The 18,054-nt window shown below is 44.9% G+C and overlaps 1 protein-coding gene across 1 annotated transcript in view; it reads right to left on the bottom strand.

Moving 5' to 3' along the window:
- Window positions 1-18,054, bottom strand: part of LTN1 (listerin E3 ubiquitin protein ligase 1) — a 174,210-nt gene that overhangs the window by 52,386 nt on the left and 103,770 nt on the right. Inside the window, exons 23-24 of the mRNA XM_077480028.1 lie at window positions 14,354-14,588; window positions 551-616 (exon numbers count right to left, since the gene is read on the bottom strand). Of these exons, the coding sequence (XP_077336154.1) occupies window positions 551-616; window positions 14,354-14,588 (301 nt within the window). The remainder of the gene's footprint in view (window positions 1-550; window positions 617-14,353; window positions 14,589-18,054) is intronic.

The following is an 18,054-nucleotide window of genomic DNA, read 5'->3' as shown; positions in this document are numbered from 1 at the left end:
ATTTCTTTTTGGGGCTCCATTAGAGGGATTTATCATTACTTCCTGTTCAGATTTCCTTATGGGTAGAGCTGGGAACTGAAGTACTGACATTTCACTGTTGAAATCACAGAAAAAAAACAAAAAACATACATGAAACCCGACTAAAGCCTTGTACACATGGGCCGAAATTGTCCTTTTAAGCAGGAGCTGGCTGACTTTCGGCCCATCTTTACAGATGTCCGTTTTACAAACCGTGCATGGTGGAAAACCAGCACCCAACCCACATCTGATCAACGCTGCCAGCCCATGGCTGCCAGCACTGATCAGTGTGTTCTGGCAGGGCAGAGGGGAGTGGGGGCAGACCCCCTTGTTCGAACACAAAGGCACAGCTGGGGAGATCCCCACATTAACACCTAGCGTGTACCAGGCTTAAGTGGTTGAATCCGACGGCATGATCGTAAACAGGGATTTTTAGGAAGAATGGCTTTTGAAATTAAAAAAAGCTGTCAGCCCAAGATCATAAAATCTTCCTGGCTTATTAAATTATAAACAGGCTGAATTTAAGACTTACAAAACAGGCTCCTCTTCTTCATCACATTTAAGATCTTCATCAAAAACAGGCAAATCGACCATAATTCTGTAAATAAATGCAGACATATCTGTTATATCTGCTCAATTTGCAAGACAATATTACAATGCTAGTTTGCTTTACAAAAAAAAAAAAAAAAAAAGTAAAAGTAAACGCCGGAAACCATCCCTCCCTCCCAGTCCCTGCTGTACTTGCCTGTCAGCACCCCAGCAGCCGGTCCAGCAGTTGGAGGATTTTAAATCCCCTCTTTTCTCCATGCAGCACTAATGGAATGAACCAGATCAATTCACTGTGACGACACTGAATAATAAGAATCAATCTGGTCAGTTCTGGAAGCGCTGCATGGAAAAGGGGGATTAGAACAGATTTCAAATCCCTGGACCACTGGCCAGGCTGCATGGGTACTGACAGTTCAGTAACCACAGATGAAGGTACAGAGGGGACCAGGGGGGAGGGTGTCTGGAGTTAGTCCATCTTTACATTTTTTTCTGTAAGGCCTCTTTCACACGATGCTCCTGTTTGAGCATCTACTTTTTCAGAAGTCTTTTTTTTCCATGCACATGCGTTTGCGCGCATTTTTTGCGCATGTGCGGAAGCTTGCTCTCGGACTGACAATGCCAATGGAGAAATCTGTGTGCATTTGCACGAATGCGCGCAAACGTGCACGGGTGCCCGGGTGCCCAAACGAGTTACTGACCAAAAATGAAGATTGATCAAATTTTTGGTTTACTGAAGAATGCGCAGCTTTTGTTTACAAGCCTGTGTGCATAGGCACATTACAATTAATGGGCTGCATTTTAGCTCAGTAAAAAAATAAGCTGTACTGAGCATTTTTAAGTTGCAGTGTGCAAGAGGCCTAAAGCTGGCCATACACCTATAGATTATCTGCAGACTTTCTATGGTTAGAAAAAGTGGGAGATTCCTCCATTCACACAGTTTAGCGAACAATGAGAAATCTGTTGCACTTTTTCCATCTAACCATAGAAAATCTGCAGATAATCTATAGGTGTATGGCCAACTTAAGAGTGCGCTAACTCTAAGTATTTTAAAACACATGATGTCTAGTCTGTCACTTAACTAATGCAGAGCCTGCCTAGTTCTAGCAGCTTGTAATTTATAGTGGTTGTGAGTGCAGGTAGTACCAAGCTTAGCAGTTATGGCTCCTGCTGCAAAATGATTGGGTTAAACAGGAATCAGGTCGGGCGTCTTCCTTGATGCTCTCACTTCTTGTCTGCAGTTACAGAGCACTGGCCTGGGCCCATGGCAGCCCTCATAGCTCAGGGAAGGAAAAGGCAGCAGAAACAGACAAAATTTGCAAAGTTCTTTGTTATCATTAATGTAAAAGAGCCGATGTTAGCAGTTGTTTCATTGCCAACTGAAAGAAACCGCTATGTCTCATCAGTTTTAGGTAAAAAGTAAATAAATGCGGATACGTTGTAGCCAACTGCAGCCCTCACAGCAATTACCGGGGTACATTTACTAAAACTGAAGAGTGCAAAGTCTGGTGAAGCTGTGCATTGTAGCCAATCAGTGTCTAACTTCAGCTTGTTCCGTTACGCTTTGGCCAAAAAAAAACAAAACTGGAAGCCGATTGGTTTCTATGCAGAGCTGCACCAGATTTTGCGCTCGCCAAATTTTAGTAAATCAACTCCACAGTTTCATAGTTAGTTAGGTTGAATAAAGACACCAGTCCATCAAGTTCAACCTGAGTGTCTACAATTGTCCCTATCCCTGTACATTGCACACTCACATTGGTCCCTACCCTTAAGGAGCCCACAATCCAAGGTCCCCATTGATATACTATGGCCAATCTTTTTGACAGAAGCCAATTAACCTACCTGCATGTCTTTGGATTGTGGGAGGAAACCGGAGTACCCGGAGGAAACCCACGCAGGCACAGGGAGAACATGCAAACTCCAGGCAGGTAGTGTCGTGGTTGGGATTCGAACCAGCGACCCTTCTTACTGCTAGGTGAGAGTGCTACCCACTACACCACTGTGCTGTATATCTTTATATATCGTAGGGGACCAAGTCAGGCCACTTAAAACAAAGTGACAGTGTCTGCGTAAAAGGACCCCTTCCCCAAGATCCCTTTATATTAATACCTCCATCATGCCTCCTTCTGTGTCCATTGCAGCAAATAACTGATGCCTTAAAGGCATGGGGTGCATATGCCTTCCTCCCAAAATGCAGTAAAGCCTAAGGTCCAATCGGCAGGCCTTAAAAATTGTCACATGACAGAACGGGTGACCTCACCACTTCCCAAAGTCTGATATGAAGTGACACCAGGCTGCAACTAACGAAGAACTAGGCGAGCAGTAGATGAATATGAAGTGGTCAACATGTAGGCTGTACATTTTGAAAGGGTTAAGTGACAGGGTCTCTAAACTTTTATCAACACTTGTTCAAAGTATTAGTAAGAAGGTCACCACGGCAAGCTCTCTGTTCTTTTCGGAAAAGGAGGACAGCAATAGACGTCCCCATGGTTCTCCTTTAACCCAGTCTTGGAGCTAGGCTAGACCCCTAAATGACAAACGCACAAATACAGCTGATAGTGGTCAAATCTGATGCAGATACCGGAAAAAATAATCCTTTTATACCAAACATTACATCACTTTCATTTCATAACATGAAGAAACATTCATCATGGCTTTACTGAAAAAGCAAAGAATCCATCTTCAATATGTCTGAAGAAGGAGATCCCTGAGATGGGACTGCATTAACAAGCAGAGAGTGTCCCCCATAAATGGAGACTAATGTCAGGTAAATTTATGTCTTTGAAGTGGAGATTTTCCCACAGGGATCTCGACTAACATCTGTTGCCAGTTTCCTACAGCTGTTGACAATTTCCATATTTCTTTCAACAATCATCCCGCTCTGTCAGGATGGCGAGTATTTGATCTGTTCCCGGAAATGCTTTTACGTAAACATTCCACCCAAAATCAATGAAGTAATATTTTTTATCCATTTTAAAACAATAGGTTATATAGCAGCCATCCTAAAAAATATGGGTCATGGACATTTGCCCTTACAGGCTCACCGGATATCTTGTGTTTGCACAGTATTGATGGTACAATTAGAGAAGAAATTTCAAGTAGATCTTTTAGCCCTTGTACACACGGTCGGATATTCGGATAACAAAATCCGTCGGATTTTGTCCGAAACTGGTGTTGTATACACACGGTCGGACAAAGTTGTCGGAAAATCCGATCGTTCGGAACGTGGCGACATTATTTCGTTACGACGGGACTACGTTCAGGCTAGTAGCCAATAGCTTTGGTCTAGGAATTTGATCTGAGCATGCGTGGCACTTTGTTTGATCGGAATTCTCTACAAAACTATAGGACAAAGGCCCATTGGACCATGTTGTCAGAAAATTTTATAGCCCAGCTCTAAAACTTTGTCGGTCGGATATTCCGATGGAAACAGTCCGATGGAGCCCACACACGGTTGGATTATCCGACAACACGGTCCGATCGGACATTTTCCGTTTAATGTCCAACCATGTGTACAAGGGCCAACCCTGCACTAGATCATTCTTTTCTTTCAATAAACTTGACTCCACATGTACAATGTATTTCACTTGACACCCCCTACTAGATCCAGCTCCTCCTCCTTTGACACATTTCACACTAGAAAAAGCTTTATCATCCTTAACAATTAAGCCCGTTCCAGGATGAATGCATCAGGACTGAAGCAGGGTCTAATAAGTGATGTACTGAAAATAAAAATAAATCTAGGAGAGGTGTCTTTTTTTGTGTTAAATGTTTGGCCAAAAGATTGATCCAGTATGGCCTATGCACCAAAGTGGCATGTGATGAGGCCACAGAGGTATCTGAAATTGTTTCTACGAGCCTATAAGCAACTCTAGTGCATGAAAAAAAGTTTCTGACAAGTCACAATATACAGCAAATGCAAACATTTTTCAAAAAGCTCCATCTTTTATCATGAAGAGCTGTCCTTGATCTCTAGTCAAGTGACTTTGCCGAGATGATGTCATCAGTCTGCTGCAGGCAGGAGGAAACAGTTCCTCGTTTTCCTCCCCGCCCCCAGTTAGGCTGCAGCACAGTAACTTTGTAGCAAGTCATAAGGCGAGAAGTTGAAGCAGTGGTTAAAGCGGAACTTTAGTCATTTTTTTCATCTTTCCACCTATTAAATCTTCTGCCCTTGTTTTAACCTTGGATAGTAAAACTTTTTTTCGACCAGTAAATACCTTATACAGCCCACTTCCCGTTTCTTGGCTGGTATAAAGCCTAGGCTTCTGACATCATGCACAGCTCTCTCTGGTGAGAGTTTGTCAAAATGGGGGGGGGACATAAGAGGGCCAATGAGAGCTGCAGAGTTGGAGGTGTGCCTCTGTGTAAATTTAGCTGCCCACAGTTAAAATGGATGCAGCCAGACTCAGTGGGATGAGACATCTGCAGCATATTTGGCAAGTATAGAATCACATTATATATAAAATAATATGCAAAGTGGTTGGAGGGAAGCCTCAGAATGGCAAAGATGTTATTACAAATTAGGTGAGCAGACTGCAGTTCCTCTTTAAGTACTTAGCAATATCTGGAGCTAGATCAACTTTAAAAGGCCAAATCCAAACAAAAATGAAATGTGAGATTTGGGTGGTTGCTTGGGAATGACTCAGCTGTCCACATCTATCTCTCGGGATCCGCAGTTATGAGGTTGCTATTCTGGAGTTCCATGATTTACCCATGGTTGTGATGACTAGGTAGTTTTACTTCTGCTTCATGCTCCGAGTGAAGAGAAGCCAAAGCAGAGATTCTACCATAATACAGTGAGATAAAAAATAAAAAAAAAATTGATCCCCTGCTGATTTTGTACGTTTGCCCACTAACAAAGAAATGATCAATCTAATTTTAATGGTAGGTTTATTTTAACAGTGAAAGACAGAATAACAAAAATATCCAATGCATATTTGCATTTTAATAAATGAAATAAGTATTTGATCCCCTATCAATCAGTAAGGTAAGATTTCTGGCTCCCAGGTGTCTACTATACAGGCAACGAGCTGAGATTAAGAGCACTCTCAAAGCAAGTGCTCCTAATCTCAGCTTTTTACCTGTATAAAAAAAAGACCTGTCCACAGAAGCAATCAGATTCCAATGTCTCCACCATGGCCAAGACCAAAGCGCTGTCCAAGGATGTCAGGGACAAGATTGTAGACCTACACAAAGGTTGGAATGGGCTACAAGACCATCCCCAATCGACTTGGTGAGAGAGTGACAACAGTTGGTGCAATTATTTGCAAATGGAAGAAACACAAAATAACCATTAATCTCCCTCGGCCTGGGGCTTCATACAAGATCTCACCTCGTGGAGTTTCAATGATCATGAGAACGGTGAGGAATCAGCCCAGAACTACACGGGAGAATTTTATCAAGGCAACTGGGACCATAGTCACCAAGAAACCAATTGGTAACACACTACGCTGTGAAGGACTGAAATCCTGAAGCGCCCACAAGTCTGAAGTTTGCTAATGAACATCTGAATGATTCAGAAAAGAACTGGGTGAAAGTGCTGTGGTCAGATGAGACCAAAATCGAGATCTTTGGCATCAACTCTACTCGCCATGTTTGGATGAGGAGGAATGCTGCATATGACCCCAACACCACCATCCCCACTGACAAACATGGAGGTGGAAACATTATGATTTGGTGGTGTTTTTCTGCTAAGGGAACAGGACAAAATTCACTGCATCAAAGGGACGATGGACAGGGCCATGTACTGTCAAATCTTGGGTGTAAAAGCTCCCTCCCTCAGCCAGGGCATTGAAAATGGGTTGTGGCTGGGTTCTCCAGCATGACAATGACCGAAAACAAACAGCCAAGGGAACAAAGGAGTGGCTCAAGAAGAAGCACATTAAGGTCCCAGAGTGGCCTAGCCAGTCTGCAGACCTTAATCCCACAGAAAATCTGTGGAGGGAGCTGAAGGTTCGAGTTACCAATTGTCAGCTTCGAAACCGTAATGACTTGGAGAGGATCTGCAAAGCGGAGTGGAACAAAATCCCTCCTGAGATGTGTGCAAACCTGGTCACCAACTACAAGAAACGTCTGACCTCTGATTATCAACATGGGTTTTGCCACCAACTACTAAGTCATGTTTTGTGAAGGGGCAAATACTTATTTCACTCATTAAAATGCAACTTTTTTGAAATGCATTTTTCTGGATATTTTTCTTGTTATTCTGTCTCTCACTGTTGAAATAAACCTGCCATTAAAATTATAGACTGGTCATTTCTTTGTCAGTGGGCAAATGTACAAAATCAACAAGGGATCAAATACTTTTTCCCCCCTCACTGTAGCTTTGCCAGATAGACAGATCCAGGACTTCAGGGCAAACAATTGGTGAATGAAGTTGTTAGTATGTAACAAAGACAGAACTCCAGCTTTTTGAACCCCTTCCCTGCAGTCTTTTCGTTATTACAATGACAACATCACCAATGGTTCTTCTGGGGGGGGGGGGCATTCTTCCAGGATTGAGCAGTGCTCATGTAATTGTAAACCAGTCTTGGAGTACTGTGAGTCTCACAGGAAAGGGGCAGAACTAAAGAAGAACACTGCCGATGCCGACTGAGGAGTCAGTTGGGTACAGTGCTGGAGCATGGAGAGGGTAAGTGGAGATGGGCAAGACTTAAAAAAAAAAAAAAAAAAATTATAATATATATATATATATATATATATATATATATATATATATATATATATATATATATATATATATATATATATATATATATATATATATATATATGAGAAAGTGGAGGGGGGATTCTGAAAATGTAAATAAAAACTCTCATGGAGTTCTACTTTAAAAATGTGGGTAACAATTTTGCCTCAAAGTTTAGCCCATATTTCTTTAGATCTGCTCTGCAGTTAAAGCCCAAGTTTAGCTAAAACTAAATAACTAAAAATCAGCACAAGGGACAGAACGTTGTTTGTTTTTTGCCATCTGTGTCCCTTTGCAAAGATTTCCCTTCACTTTCTGACCCATAGCCAAACAGAAAGTGACTGGAGATTCCGCAAATTAAGTAAATTCCTTGGGGAACTAGTGTCCCCTTTGGAAGATTTCCACTCTATTACTTTTCTGGGGGCAACCTAAAATTTCGGATTTATTTTTACTTTCAATCACAATGGTAAACAGGACAAATAGAGAGAGTGAATCTCATGACAGGCAGCAATAAAAAAAACTGACAGGTGTTCTAATTTCCCTCTACTCAAAAAAAAAAGTTTTGCCTTTTGTTATACTAACTCAATTTACAGTAAAGTGATTCTAAAGGTTCTTTTTTTTTTTCTGTGAAATAATAAACATGCTCTGTGCAATGTATCGGAACAGAGCAGTCCCGATCCTCCACTTCTTGGGCTCTCTGACGGCGCTCTTGGCTCCTTACTCTTCACCAATGCCCCCAATAGAAAGCCGCTTGTTATGGGGGCACTGGTGGGTGCTCGCTCTCAAACCCTGCACCATGTGTCCATAATACACAGAGCTGTGGCTCAGCCCCGTACCCTGCTCTCTCCTCATTGGCTCACTGGCTGTGACCTACAGCCTCCTCCCTTGCCTAAACACTTACCTGCCTCCTCTCACAATCCAGCGCTGTCCCAGCTACAGCCCCACTCTACCCTCATCCTGGTCTGGCAGGTGGCTCCTGCTACAGTCAGTCAAATCCTGTTAGGAGGAAAGGGGGGGTGTGACTGACCCGAGCTGTAAGTATCTATGGAAGCACACAGCCCGGCAAGAAAGGAGGAGTGGAGAGCATGGGTGGGGTACCCCAAAAGAGGAGGTAAGAGACAGAGCAGGTAAGCATAATCTTAAAAAAAAGACCAAGTTAGACTTACCGGTAACTTGTTTTCCAGAAGTCTTTCAGGACAGCACCTGAGAGATAGCGACTCCACCCTCCTCGTTAGGAAACACCTTCTTCCTCCAGACTTTAAAGGGAGGCGCCTCCCTACCACACATCAGTTGTAGAAGAGAACCTCCGGCCCCGGCTGGAACACATAAACACATACGTTAGTCACAGCGTAGCATAATATAATACCATAGGGCGGGATGCTTGCTGTCCTGAAAGACTTCTGGAAAACAAGTTACCGGTAAGTCTAACTTGGTCTTTCCCAAGGCGTCTTTCAGGACAGCACCTGAGAGGATAACAGAGACTTACCCCTTAGGGCGGGACAACAGCTTGCAGGACCTTTCTGCCAAACGCCTGATCGCTGGCAGAAGTGAGATCCAGTCTATAATGTTTCACAAATGTGTGAAAACTCGACCACGTCGCCGCCTTGCAGATCTGCTCAGGGGTGGCACCAGCTCTCTCTGCCCACGTAGACGCCAGAGCTCTGGTTGAGTGTGCACAAATTCCTGCTGGAGGAGATAACCCTGCCTGGGAATATGCCTCTGAGATAGCTAATTTCAGCCATCTAGCTAAAGTAACTTTAGAAGCCTGAAAACCCTTTTTTCTTCCTGAGAAAAGTACAAACAGTGAATCTGAACGCCTGAAGGACTCCGTCCTTTTTAAATAACTCAGCAGAGTCCTTCTGACGTCCAAAGTATGGAAAGAAGTCTCCTTATTTCCTTTGGGGTTAACACAAAACGTTGGCAGTACTATGTCCTGTATACGGTTCTGAACTGAAGCTACCTTCGGTAAGAATTTTGCATCTGTTCTAAGAATAACTCTGTCAGGAAAAATGGAAAGATATGGTTCTTTAATTGACAGAGCATTTAGCTCACTGATCCTGCGTGCAGAGACAATGGCAATCAGAAACACGGTTTTTAATGTGAGAAACCTAAGGGAAGCCTCCACAAGAGGCTCAAAAGGCCCTTTTGTTAGAGACTGTAGGACTACCGACAAATCCCATCTAGGAAAAACCTTAACAGGAGCTGGCCTAGATCTTTTAAGAGCTCTAAAGAACCTGATCACCAGCGGATCTGAGGCCACAGATTTTTCTAAGAACACCGTCAGGGCTGCTACTTGCACCTTCAGGGTACTAACTGCCAGTCCCTTGTCTGCTCCATCTTGTAAAAACTCCAAGATGGAGACAAGGCTCCCTGTCACCTGGGCGGCTGACAAACACCAAGTTTCATAACGCTTCCAGACCTTAGAATAAATGGCCCTCGTAACCCTTTTCCTACTTGCTAAAAGGGTCGAGATCAAACGGTTGGAAAACCCTTTGCTCCTAAGGAGCTGCCTTTCAGAAACCAGGCCGTGAGAGCCAGGCTGGCCACTCCTGGATGGTTCACTGGGCCCTGCAACAACAGATCGTGTCTGAGGGGCAGACGCCAACAAGGCTTGATTGCCAGGCCTAGAACTGTCGAAAACCAAGCCCTTTTTGGCCAAAAGGGCGTGATTAGAATAACTGGTACCTTCTCCCTCTGAATTTTTCTTAAAATTAACGGGATTAACTGAAATGGGGGGAAAGCATAGCAAAGACGAAATTCCCATGGATAAGCTAGCGCATCTGTGCCCAGCGAGCCATCGCGACTGTCCAGGGAAAAGAACTGGGGAACCTGGGCGTTCACCCTTGAGGCGAACAGGTCTACTTCTGGTAAACCCCATTTTCCGGCAATCATTGTGAATACCTCCGGGTTTAGAGACCATTCTGCTTCCCGAATAGCGTTTCTGCTTAGGAAGTCCGCTACCCTGTTTAGATCCCCTTTTAGGTGGACTGCTGATAGGGATAACAAATGTTTTTCCGCCCACCGAAGAATCTCCATGGCCAGTACCTGAAGCGACCTGCTTCTTGTACCCCCCTGTCTGTTTAAATAAGCCACTGCCGTGGCATTGTCTGTTAGGACCTGGACGTGATGGGACTGCAGTTCCTGAACAAACAACTCCAGAGCTAAGGCAATCGCCTTGAGTTCCCTCCAGTTTGAGGACCTTATTGTCTCCTCTTTGGCCCAGGACCCCTGAGTGAAACGTGTTCCTAGATGGGCTCCCCACCCCCAGGAACTGGCGTCGGTTGTTAGTCTTTTCCCGACTGGAAAAGCCCAGACTAACCCTTCCGATAAGACCTCCTGTCTTTTCCACCACCATAGGGACCTTTTTACCTGGGTTGACATTCTCACCTCTGCCTCTAGGGATGCCACTGTGTGATCCCAAGATTTTAGAAGGAAAGCCTGCAGACACCTGAAATGCATTCTTACCCACTGGACTGCTGGCATTGCTGAAGTCAGAACTCCCAAAGCTGACATAACCTGTCTTACTGTCAGATTTTGGCTGGTCTGTAATAAAGACACTGCACCGGAAATCCTGTCCTTTTTGTCTAAGGGAAGGAAGATTTTTTGCTCCACCGAATTTATTAGAAACCCTAAAAACCGAATCTCCTGAGATGGGTTTAGGGACGACTTTTGGAGGTTCAAAATCCAACCCAACGCCTCCAGATGGCTGCGAGCTTTGCCTAGATTGGTCTGCAATTCCTCGCTGGATGGGGCGAAAAACAGCAGATCGTCTAAATAAGGAATAACTGCGATTCCCTGAAGACGCAGTGGCGCTAAAGCTTCTGCCATTATTTTGGTAAAAATTCGGGGAGATGATGACAGGCCGAAGGGTAGGGCCCTGAACTGGAGATGATGAACCATACCCCCCAACCTCACCGCCAGCCTGAGAAACTTCTGAGACTGGGGAGAGATCGGAACATGTAGGTATGCGTCTTTTAAATCTACTGACGCCATAAAACATCCTGGCGTCAACAGGTTTCTGACCGAAAAAATTGAGTCCATTTTGAACTTCCTGTACCTTATGGACTCGTTTAAAGGTTTTAGGTTGAGAATCAACCGAAACTTCCCTGTCGGTTTCTTTACTAGGAAAACATGGGAATAAAACCCCTCCTGCTGTTCTTGCAGGGGTACCTGTACTACTACGCCCTGTTGCATCAGTTCCTCTAGAGAGGACTTCATGGCCAGGGCCCTTACTGGATCCCGCGGGGTGTTGGTAATCAGGAACCTTTTTGGGGGGTCGTTGACAAACTCGAGTGAGTAACCCTGCGCGAGAGTGGTCAGGATAAACTGATTTGAAGTTATCCCTGACCACTGCGGAAGAAATTCTTGTAGTCTTCCGCCCACCCGCAGAGACGAGTCATTGCGATTTTTCGGCCTGTGTAGGAGGACGGAAGAGAATTCCGCCTCTACCCTTCGGCTTCGGGGCGGACCAACTTTTCCTTTTCCCTTGCAACTTGCTGTCCTGATCCTGAGTTTTTTGAGGTCGAAAAAGACGCTTTGGTACCTGCTTTTTCTTTTTGACCGGAAAGGATCTCTTTTTATCGGCTGTCCTGTCAAGAATATTATCGAGGTCAGAGCCGAAGAGCAAGTCTCCTGAAAAGGGTAACCCACACAGCTTATTCTTTGAAGCCGAGTCACCCGGCCAGGTTTTAAGCCATAAGGCTCTTCTTGCAGCATTAGTTAGAGCTGCTGACCTGGCCGATATCTTAATTGCCTCAGCTGAGGCATCTGCAACATAGGCCACTGCCGTAATCAGGGTAGGAAAAGAATCTAAGATTTCCTGTTTAGGGGAATCTGCAGCTATATGTGACTTTAACTGGTTAATCCAGTATTCTAAATTTCTGGCTACACACGTTGTGGCCATTGCTGGTTTTAAATTGCTCATAACTGATTGCCATGATCTCTTGAGCAAAAGATCCATGCGTTTGTCCATCGGATCTTTCAAAACTCCCATATCCTCAAAGGACAGATCTGTGGACCTTGAAACCTGGGAAAAGGCGGCATCCAGTCTGGGCACCTTGTTCCATACTGCTGCAGGGTCCTCCTCGAAAGGAAAACGCCTTTTGTGGGCTTTGGAGAAAAAGGGCTTTTTCTCTGGATCCTGCCATTCTTTCCTAATGGCCTCAGAGATGACCGGATGAACTGGGAATGTTCGGCCCTTAGGCTCATCCAACCCAGCATACATGCGGTCATGGAGTGATAATTCCTTTTTCTCCTCACTTAAACCAAGCGTAGCATGAATGGCTTTAAGGAGCCCATCGACCTCTTCAAGGGACAGTTTGAATTTAGAGGGGGCTACCTCAGAATCCTCCAACTCCTCTTCCGAATCTTTAACGGAAAGAGCAGTGGACTGCTTTTCCCTATCTGAAGGGTCTTCAGGCAGAGATTCTAACACCGGGATTGAGAGAGACCCCTGGGAAGACTCTGAAGTGGAAGGCTGACTAGCAGCCGGGTTTGCTAGTGAGTCACGAAAATTCTGGATCGTGGCGTACAGCTCCTTCTTTACAGAGGCCACCAGATCCTCACATACAGAGGCAGATTCCTCTTTAACTAAAGAAGTAATGCAGGGACTGCATAAGGTTTTCTTCCAATTTTCTCCCAGCTTGGCCCTGCAAGAAGGACATCTTTTCTTTGGGTCAGAGCTCTTAGCCTATGAAGAAAAAGACAAAAAAGGGAAAAAAACCAGGGAACCCTTAGTGAGACCCAGTCTCAGCTTTGATAGGGATCACCACACAGGTGCACTAAGAAGAAACCAGTCAGCTTCTAGTGCCCAGACAGGCCCCTTGCCACCAGGGGGGAAAAAAGAAAGGAGAGAGCGAGACCAAACGCCAGGAAATAGAAAAAGAAAGGCAGACTTTAACTGCTGCCTCTTACCTGGGCCTTGCTGGTGCCTGTCCCCACCGCTGCAGACGCTGAATCTTCCATAATCAGCTGTGCAGAGATCCACTTGTGGCTAAACGCCGCCTCCGGAGTCACGCCGTGCAGCTGCACCGGACCGGAAGCGGAAATAGGCACCAGCACCTGTCCTCCCTCCTCCCCCCTGCGTCCACGCCGGAAACGACGTTTCAGCTGACCCGATGACCCGCTCTGTCACTTCCGGCGCGACCGCCGAAAACAAACATGGCGGCGGCACACGCGCGCCGCCGCGCCTACGAACGTGCGGGCCACCGAGTCTTCGGCTCTCTCCGAGCACAAGAGGGGAAGAGGAGCCCGCTTGCTACCGCTGACGAGGCGTGGGTAGGTCGGGAGGACAGCGGGTCTCTAAAGGAGGAAAAAAAGGGAAAGAAGCCTAGTCCCTCAGGAACACCTAAGAGAAACAGACTCCTTCCCAAAAGGTGTTCCCTCCGGGCCGGAGGAAACACAAAAACTGATGTGTGGTAGGGAGGCGCCTCCCTTTAAAGTCTGGAGGAAGAAGGTGTTTCCTAACGAGGAGGGTGGAGTCGCTATCTCTCAGGTGCTGTCCTGAAAGACGCCTTGGGAAAATTGCCTTAACAATCACTTTAATCTTTTAATAGTCTATCCATTTTTATTGTATTTTTGGCTGGAGTTCTACTTTAGCTTGAAATTTTCTTAGAACTTTTCACATCTAGAAACGTTCTATGCTTTATACCCCATTTCCATGGCGAGTCAACTTCCATTTTCTCAGGCCTGGGAGACCAGCAAAAACACGCTTACAACTTCCAGCGTACGGTTTAGCTTTTCGCCGCCTTCTGAAGATTTACTGCACTGAGAATTATTACTGACGGCATTAGTTATAGCTTCATGCAGAAGTAAGATTGGCGTGCATGTCTGTAACTTAAATGAATTATCTAATGCCTCCCTGGGGGGAAGAAAAATGTCAAATAGCTTTAGGCAATGCATCTTCTCTTACAAAATCTTCTTGTCACAAGACCGTCTGCACTGTAGTAAAAATCGCTGTAGAAAATGTTTTAGATAAGGAGGGCTGTGATGTCACCGGCGAGGAATTAGAGAGGGCATGGTAACTAAACAAACACATAGCAGGGAAATTAACACTATAAAAAAAATCTTTTTTTTAAAAAAAGGAACATGTCGTGTTCTTACTTTTTCAGCATATGGTAAACTGTGATCTGTATGGCTCTCTCCCGGTGCAGTAGGAGTGGAGCCAGGGTATTTAGCAAGCTCTGCAAGCTGTCAGGGAGGTTGGTCTTCTGTCCAGCAACAAACTTGGCTGGGAGTTTGTGGTCCAGCAGCTGTTCTTTTGAAATGTAACGCAGAGCTTCGCCGAGCGACTGCAACACAGGGCTGTGATAAGACATCTCTGTAGCCTTGCTCTCCCCTGTACAGAATAAACAGAGAAAGGGGGGGGGGGGGGTGCAAATTATTTTGAGAAGGAACATTCCACAGATGTACTAGTATTGTTGTCCATAAATTAGTACAAGGGCCAAAATGTGAACATAATATATTGTTGGCGTACAAAGCCTTCTTTTTCAAGACTTGAGCTTTTTCAAAATTATTATTATTATTATTATTATTATACAGGATTTATGTAGCGCCAACAGTTTGCGCAGCGCTTTACAACATGAGGGCAGACAGTACAGTTACATTACAAATCAATACAGGAGGAATCAGAGGGCCCTGCTCCTTGGAGCTTATAATCTATAAAGGAGGGTCAAGTGAAACAAAAAAGGCAATTGCTGTGGGGGGTGAGCCGATAGAGAAAATGAAAATACAATTGTTAGGTGAGGGTAGGGTAGGCTTTTCAGGGATCTTCTAAAAGTTAATAGGGTAGGAGATAATCGGACAGATTGCGGTAAGGTGTTCCATAGGATTGGAGAGGCTCTGGAAAAGTCCTGCAGGTGAGGTGAAATATTTAGGCTTCTGTAGAAATGCTGGGGAAAGTATAAATAAGACAGAGAAGAGACTTTATGTGAAAAGGAGTAAGCGCTAACATTATGTAGGGAGTGATTTTCATGCATTTATAAAAAAAGTTTATAGAGAAAGATCAGATTGGTTTGGCCAGCCACAGACAAGGGATGGCTTTTGAATGATCAGATGATTGAAAGATATTTTTATTTTTTTTTAGGAAAGAGGACACCAAAAGCATTCATGATCATCTTACCCAGTGGTCTCCAAACTGTGGCACAGGGGCCGGATGCGTCCCTTTTCTTGCTTTTATTTGGCCCTTTAGAACTAATTTCCCCCCACTGTCAGCAAAAGTGGGGTATGGTTCCTGTCACTGAAACGGGGGACTATTCCTTAAACTGATATCAATGATGGGGCACCATTCCTCCCAATGTCACCAACGAGACACTATTGCTCCCAATGACACCAATGAGACACTATTCCTCCCAATGACACCAATGAGACACTATTGCTCCCAATGACACCAATGAGACACTATTGCTCCCAATGACACCAATGAGACACTATTGCTCCCAATGACACCAATGAGACACTATTGCTCCCAATGACACCAATGAGACACTATTGCTCCCAATGACACCAATGAGACACTATTGCTCCCAATGACACCAATGAGACACTATTGCTCCCAATGACACCAATGAGACACTATTGCTCCCAATGACACCAATGAGACACTATTGCTCCCAATGACACCAATGAGACACTATTGCTCCCAATGACACCAATGAGACACTATTGCTCCCAATGACACCAATGAGACACTATTGCTCCCAATGACACCAATGAGACACTATTGCTCCCAATGACACCAATGAGACACTATTGCTCCCAATGACACCAATGAGACACTATTGCTCCCAATGACACCAGAGATGGGGCACCATTACCCCCACTGGCATGAATGAGGAGGCACTATTCTTCAGACTAATACCAAAGATGAGACACTAGTCGTCCCACCAACATCAACGATGAGACGATATTCCTCCCAGTGACACCAAAGATGGGGGACTATTCCTCCCTCCAATACCAAAAATGGGTTACTATTCCTCTAACCGTCACCAATGATGGGACACTCTTCCCCCCCACTGACACATATGATGAGACACTATTTCTCCCCCGAATAGCAGAGAGAGGACACTAATCCTCCCACTGACATCAAGACCCCTTTCACACCAGGGCGTTTTGCAGGTGCTATAGCGTTAGAAATAGCAACTGCAATCCGCCCTAAAGAAGCTGCACCATTGCATGGAGTGTGAAAGCCCTGAAAGCTTTCACACTACAGCGGTGCGCTGGCAGGATGTCAGGGAAAAGTCCTGCCAGCAGCTTCTTTGGAGCAGTAAAGGAGCGGTGTGTTTACCGCTCCACCACCGCTGCTCCCCATTGAAACCGAAATGCGCCGCAAATCCGGCGGTAAAACACTGCTAAAAATAGCGGCGTTTTACCGCCCACGCCATGGGCAGTGTGGTGTGAAAGGGGTCTTACATTGGGGGACTAACAATTCCTCCCGCTAATACCAAAGATGCAACACTCTTCCTCCCACTGACACTGATGAGACACTATTCCACCAACTGACACCAACGATTGGACAGTATTCCTCCTACTAGCACCAAAGATATGACACACTTACACCACCCCCCCCCACTGACACCAATGATGGGGTACTAATCCTCCCACTGACACCAGGGCATTTTCTACTCCTGCTGGCCATAGTCCGCTGCCCCTAAATTTTAAAGAACAGTAAACTGGCCCTCTGCTTAGAAAGCTTGGTGACCCCTGGTTTTACCCAAACACATATGCTTATGGAATACCCTTTCATAATGAAAATGTTTTGGTGGTTGGATATGGACAAACACCCAAGACTTCGGTCTGATCTTAGGGTAAAAATAAGGCCCTCTCCAGGAAAATCCAATTTAGGCTACCAATTTTTTCTCTGATTGGTCAGCCAGTTTCTGGGGGATCCATCCTTGTTATGTAGCGTAGATGGAGGAATCATATAATTTTTTTTTTTATCTGCCTGCAGACGGACTCGAAAAAAAATCTATATGTACTGTATATGGACAGCTTTTAAAAAGGAAAGGTTGAGCTTTATTAACACGTTATACCCATATTTAGGGTGTAACATGTTGCAAAGCTCCAGCCCCCTGAGCCCCATGACAGCGGGTGGGGGTTCCTCTCCCCTGCAGCTGCTGTAACATTTAAAAATGGTGATATGGGAATGAATAAGTTATAAATCTGGTCTTCCACCACGGCAGACAGGCTTGCCGTTTTCAATGGACTAAGACACATGTAGTCCACTGACACTTCCTGCAGCTCAGTAACTAAATGCTTATACAGGGGTCTGGGTAGAGAGCTCTTGGAAGTATCTGCTGGAGCCTGACCTTGCACCCGCGATCTGTAATGCTTATGCAGGCTCCCATGTATTAAAAAAATAAAAAAATGCACATTATTTTACCTCCAAAAACAATGTTTTGCCTACTTTAGGCCAAAGTAACAGGCTTGTTTTAATCCCCCAATTTTCCAGGGAATTTTACTTCACTTCTTTGCCACTCTGCTGTGTGCCAAAATAATACCCAGTACTACCAGGTATGGATAAGTCTAATGAAAAAAGATGATCATAAAAGATGTCCCAGAGAATAACTGGTGGGAAAACTTTCCCAATTTCATGACTTTAACACCCCTTTCACACCAGGGCGTTTTGCAGGTGCTATAGCGTTAGAAATAGCGCCTGCAATCCGCCCTAAAGAAACTGCACCATTGTGTGTAGTGTGAAAGCCCTGAGGGCTTTCACACTACAGAGGTGCGCTGGCAGGACGCCAGAAAAAAAAAGTCCTGCCAGCAGCTTCTTTGGAGCGGTGTGTTTACAGCTGCTCCCCATT

Source organism: Lithobates pipiens, unplaced genomic scaffold (assembly GCF_037356315.1).
Source record: "Lithobates pipiens isolate NorthernLeopardFrog02 unplaced genomic scaffold, aLitPip1_a1.2 Scaffold_16, whole genome shotgun sequence".
Taxonomy (NCBI): domain Eukaryota; kingdom Metazoa; phylum Chordata; class Amphibia; order Anura; family Ranidae; genus Lithobates; species Lithobates pipiens.
Note: the sequence above shows the minus strand (reverse complement) of the source record. Positions and strands in the feature narration are given on the sequence as shown.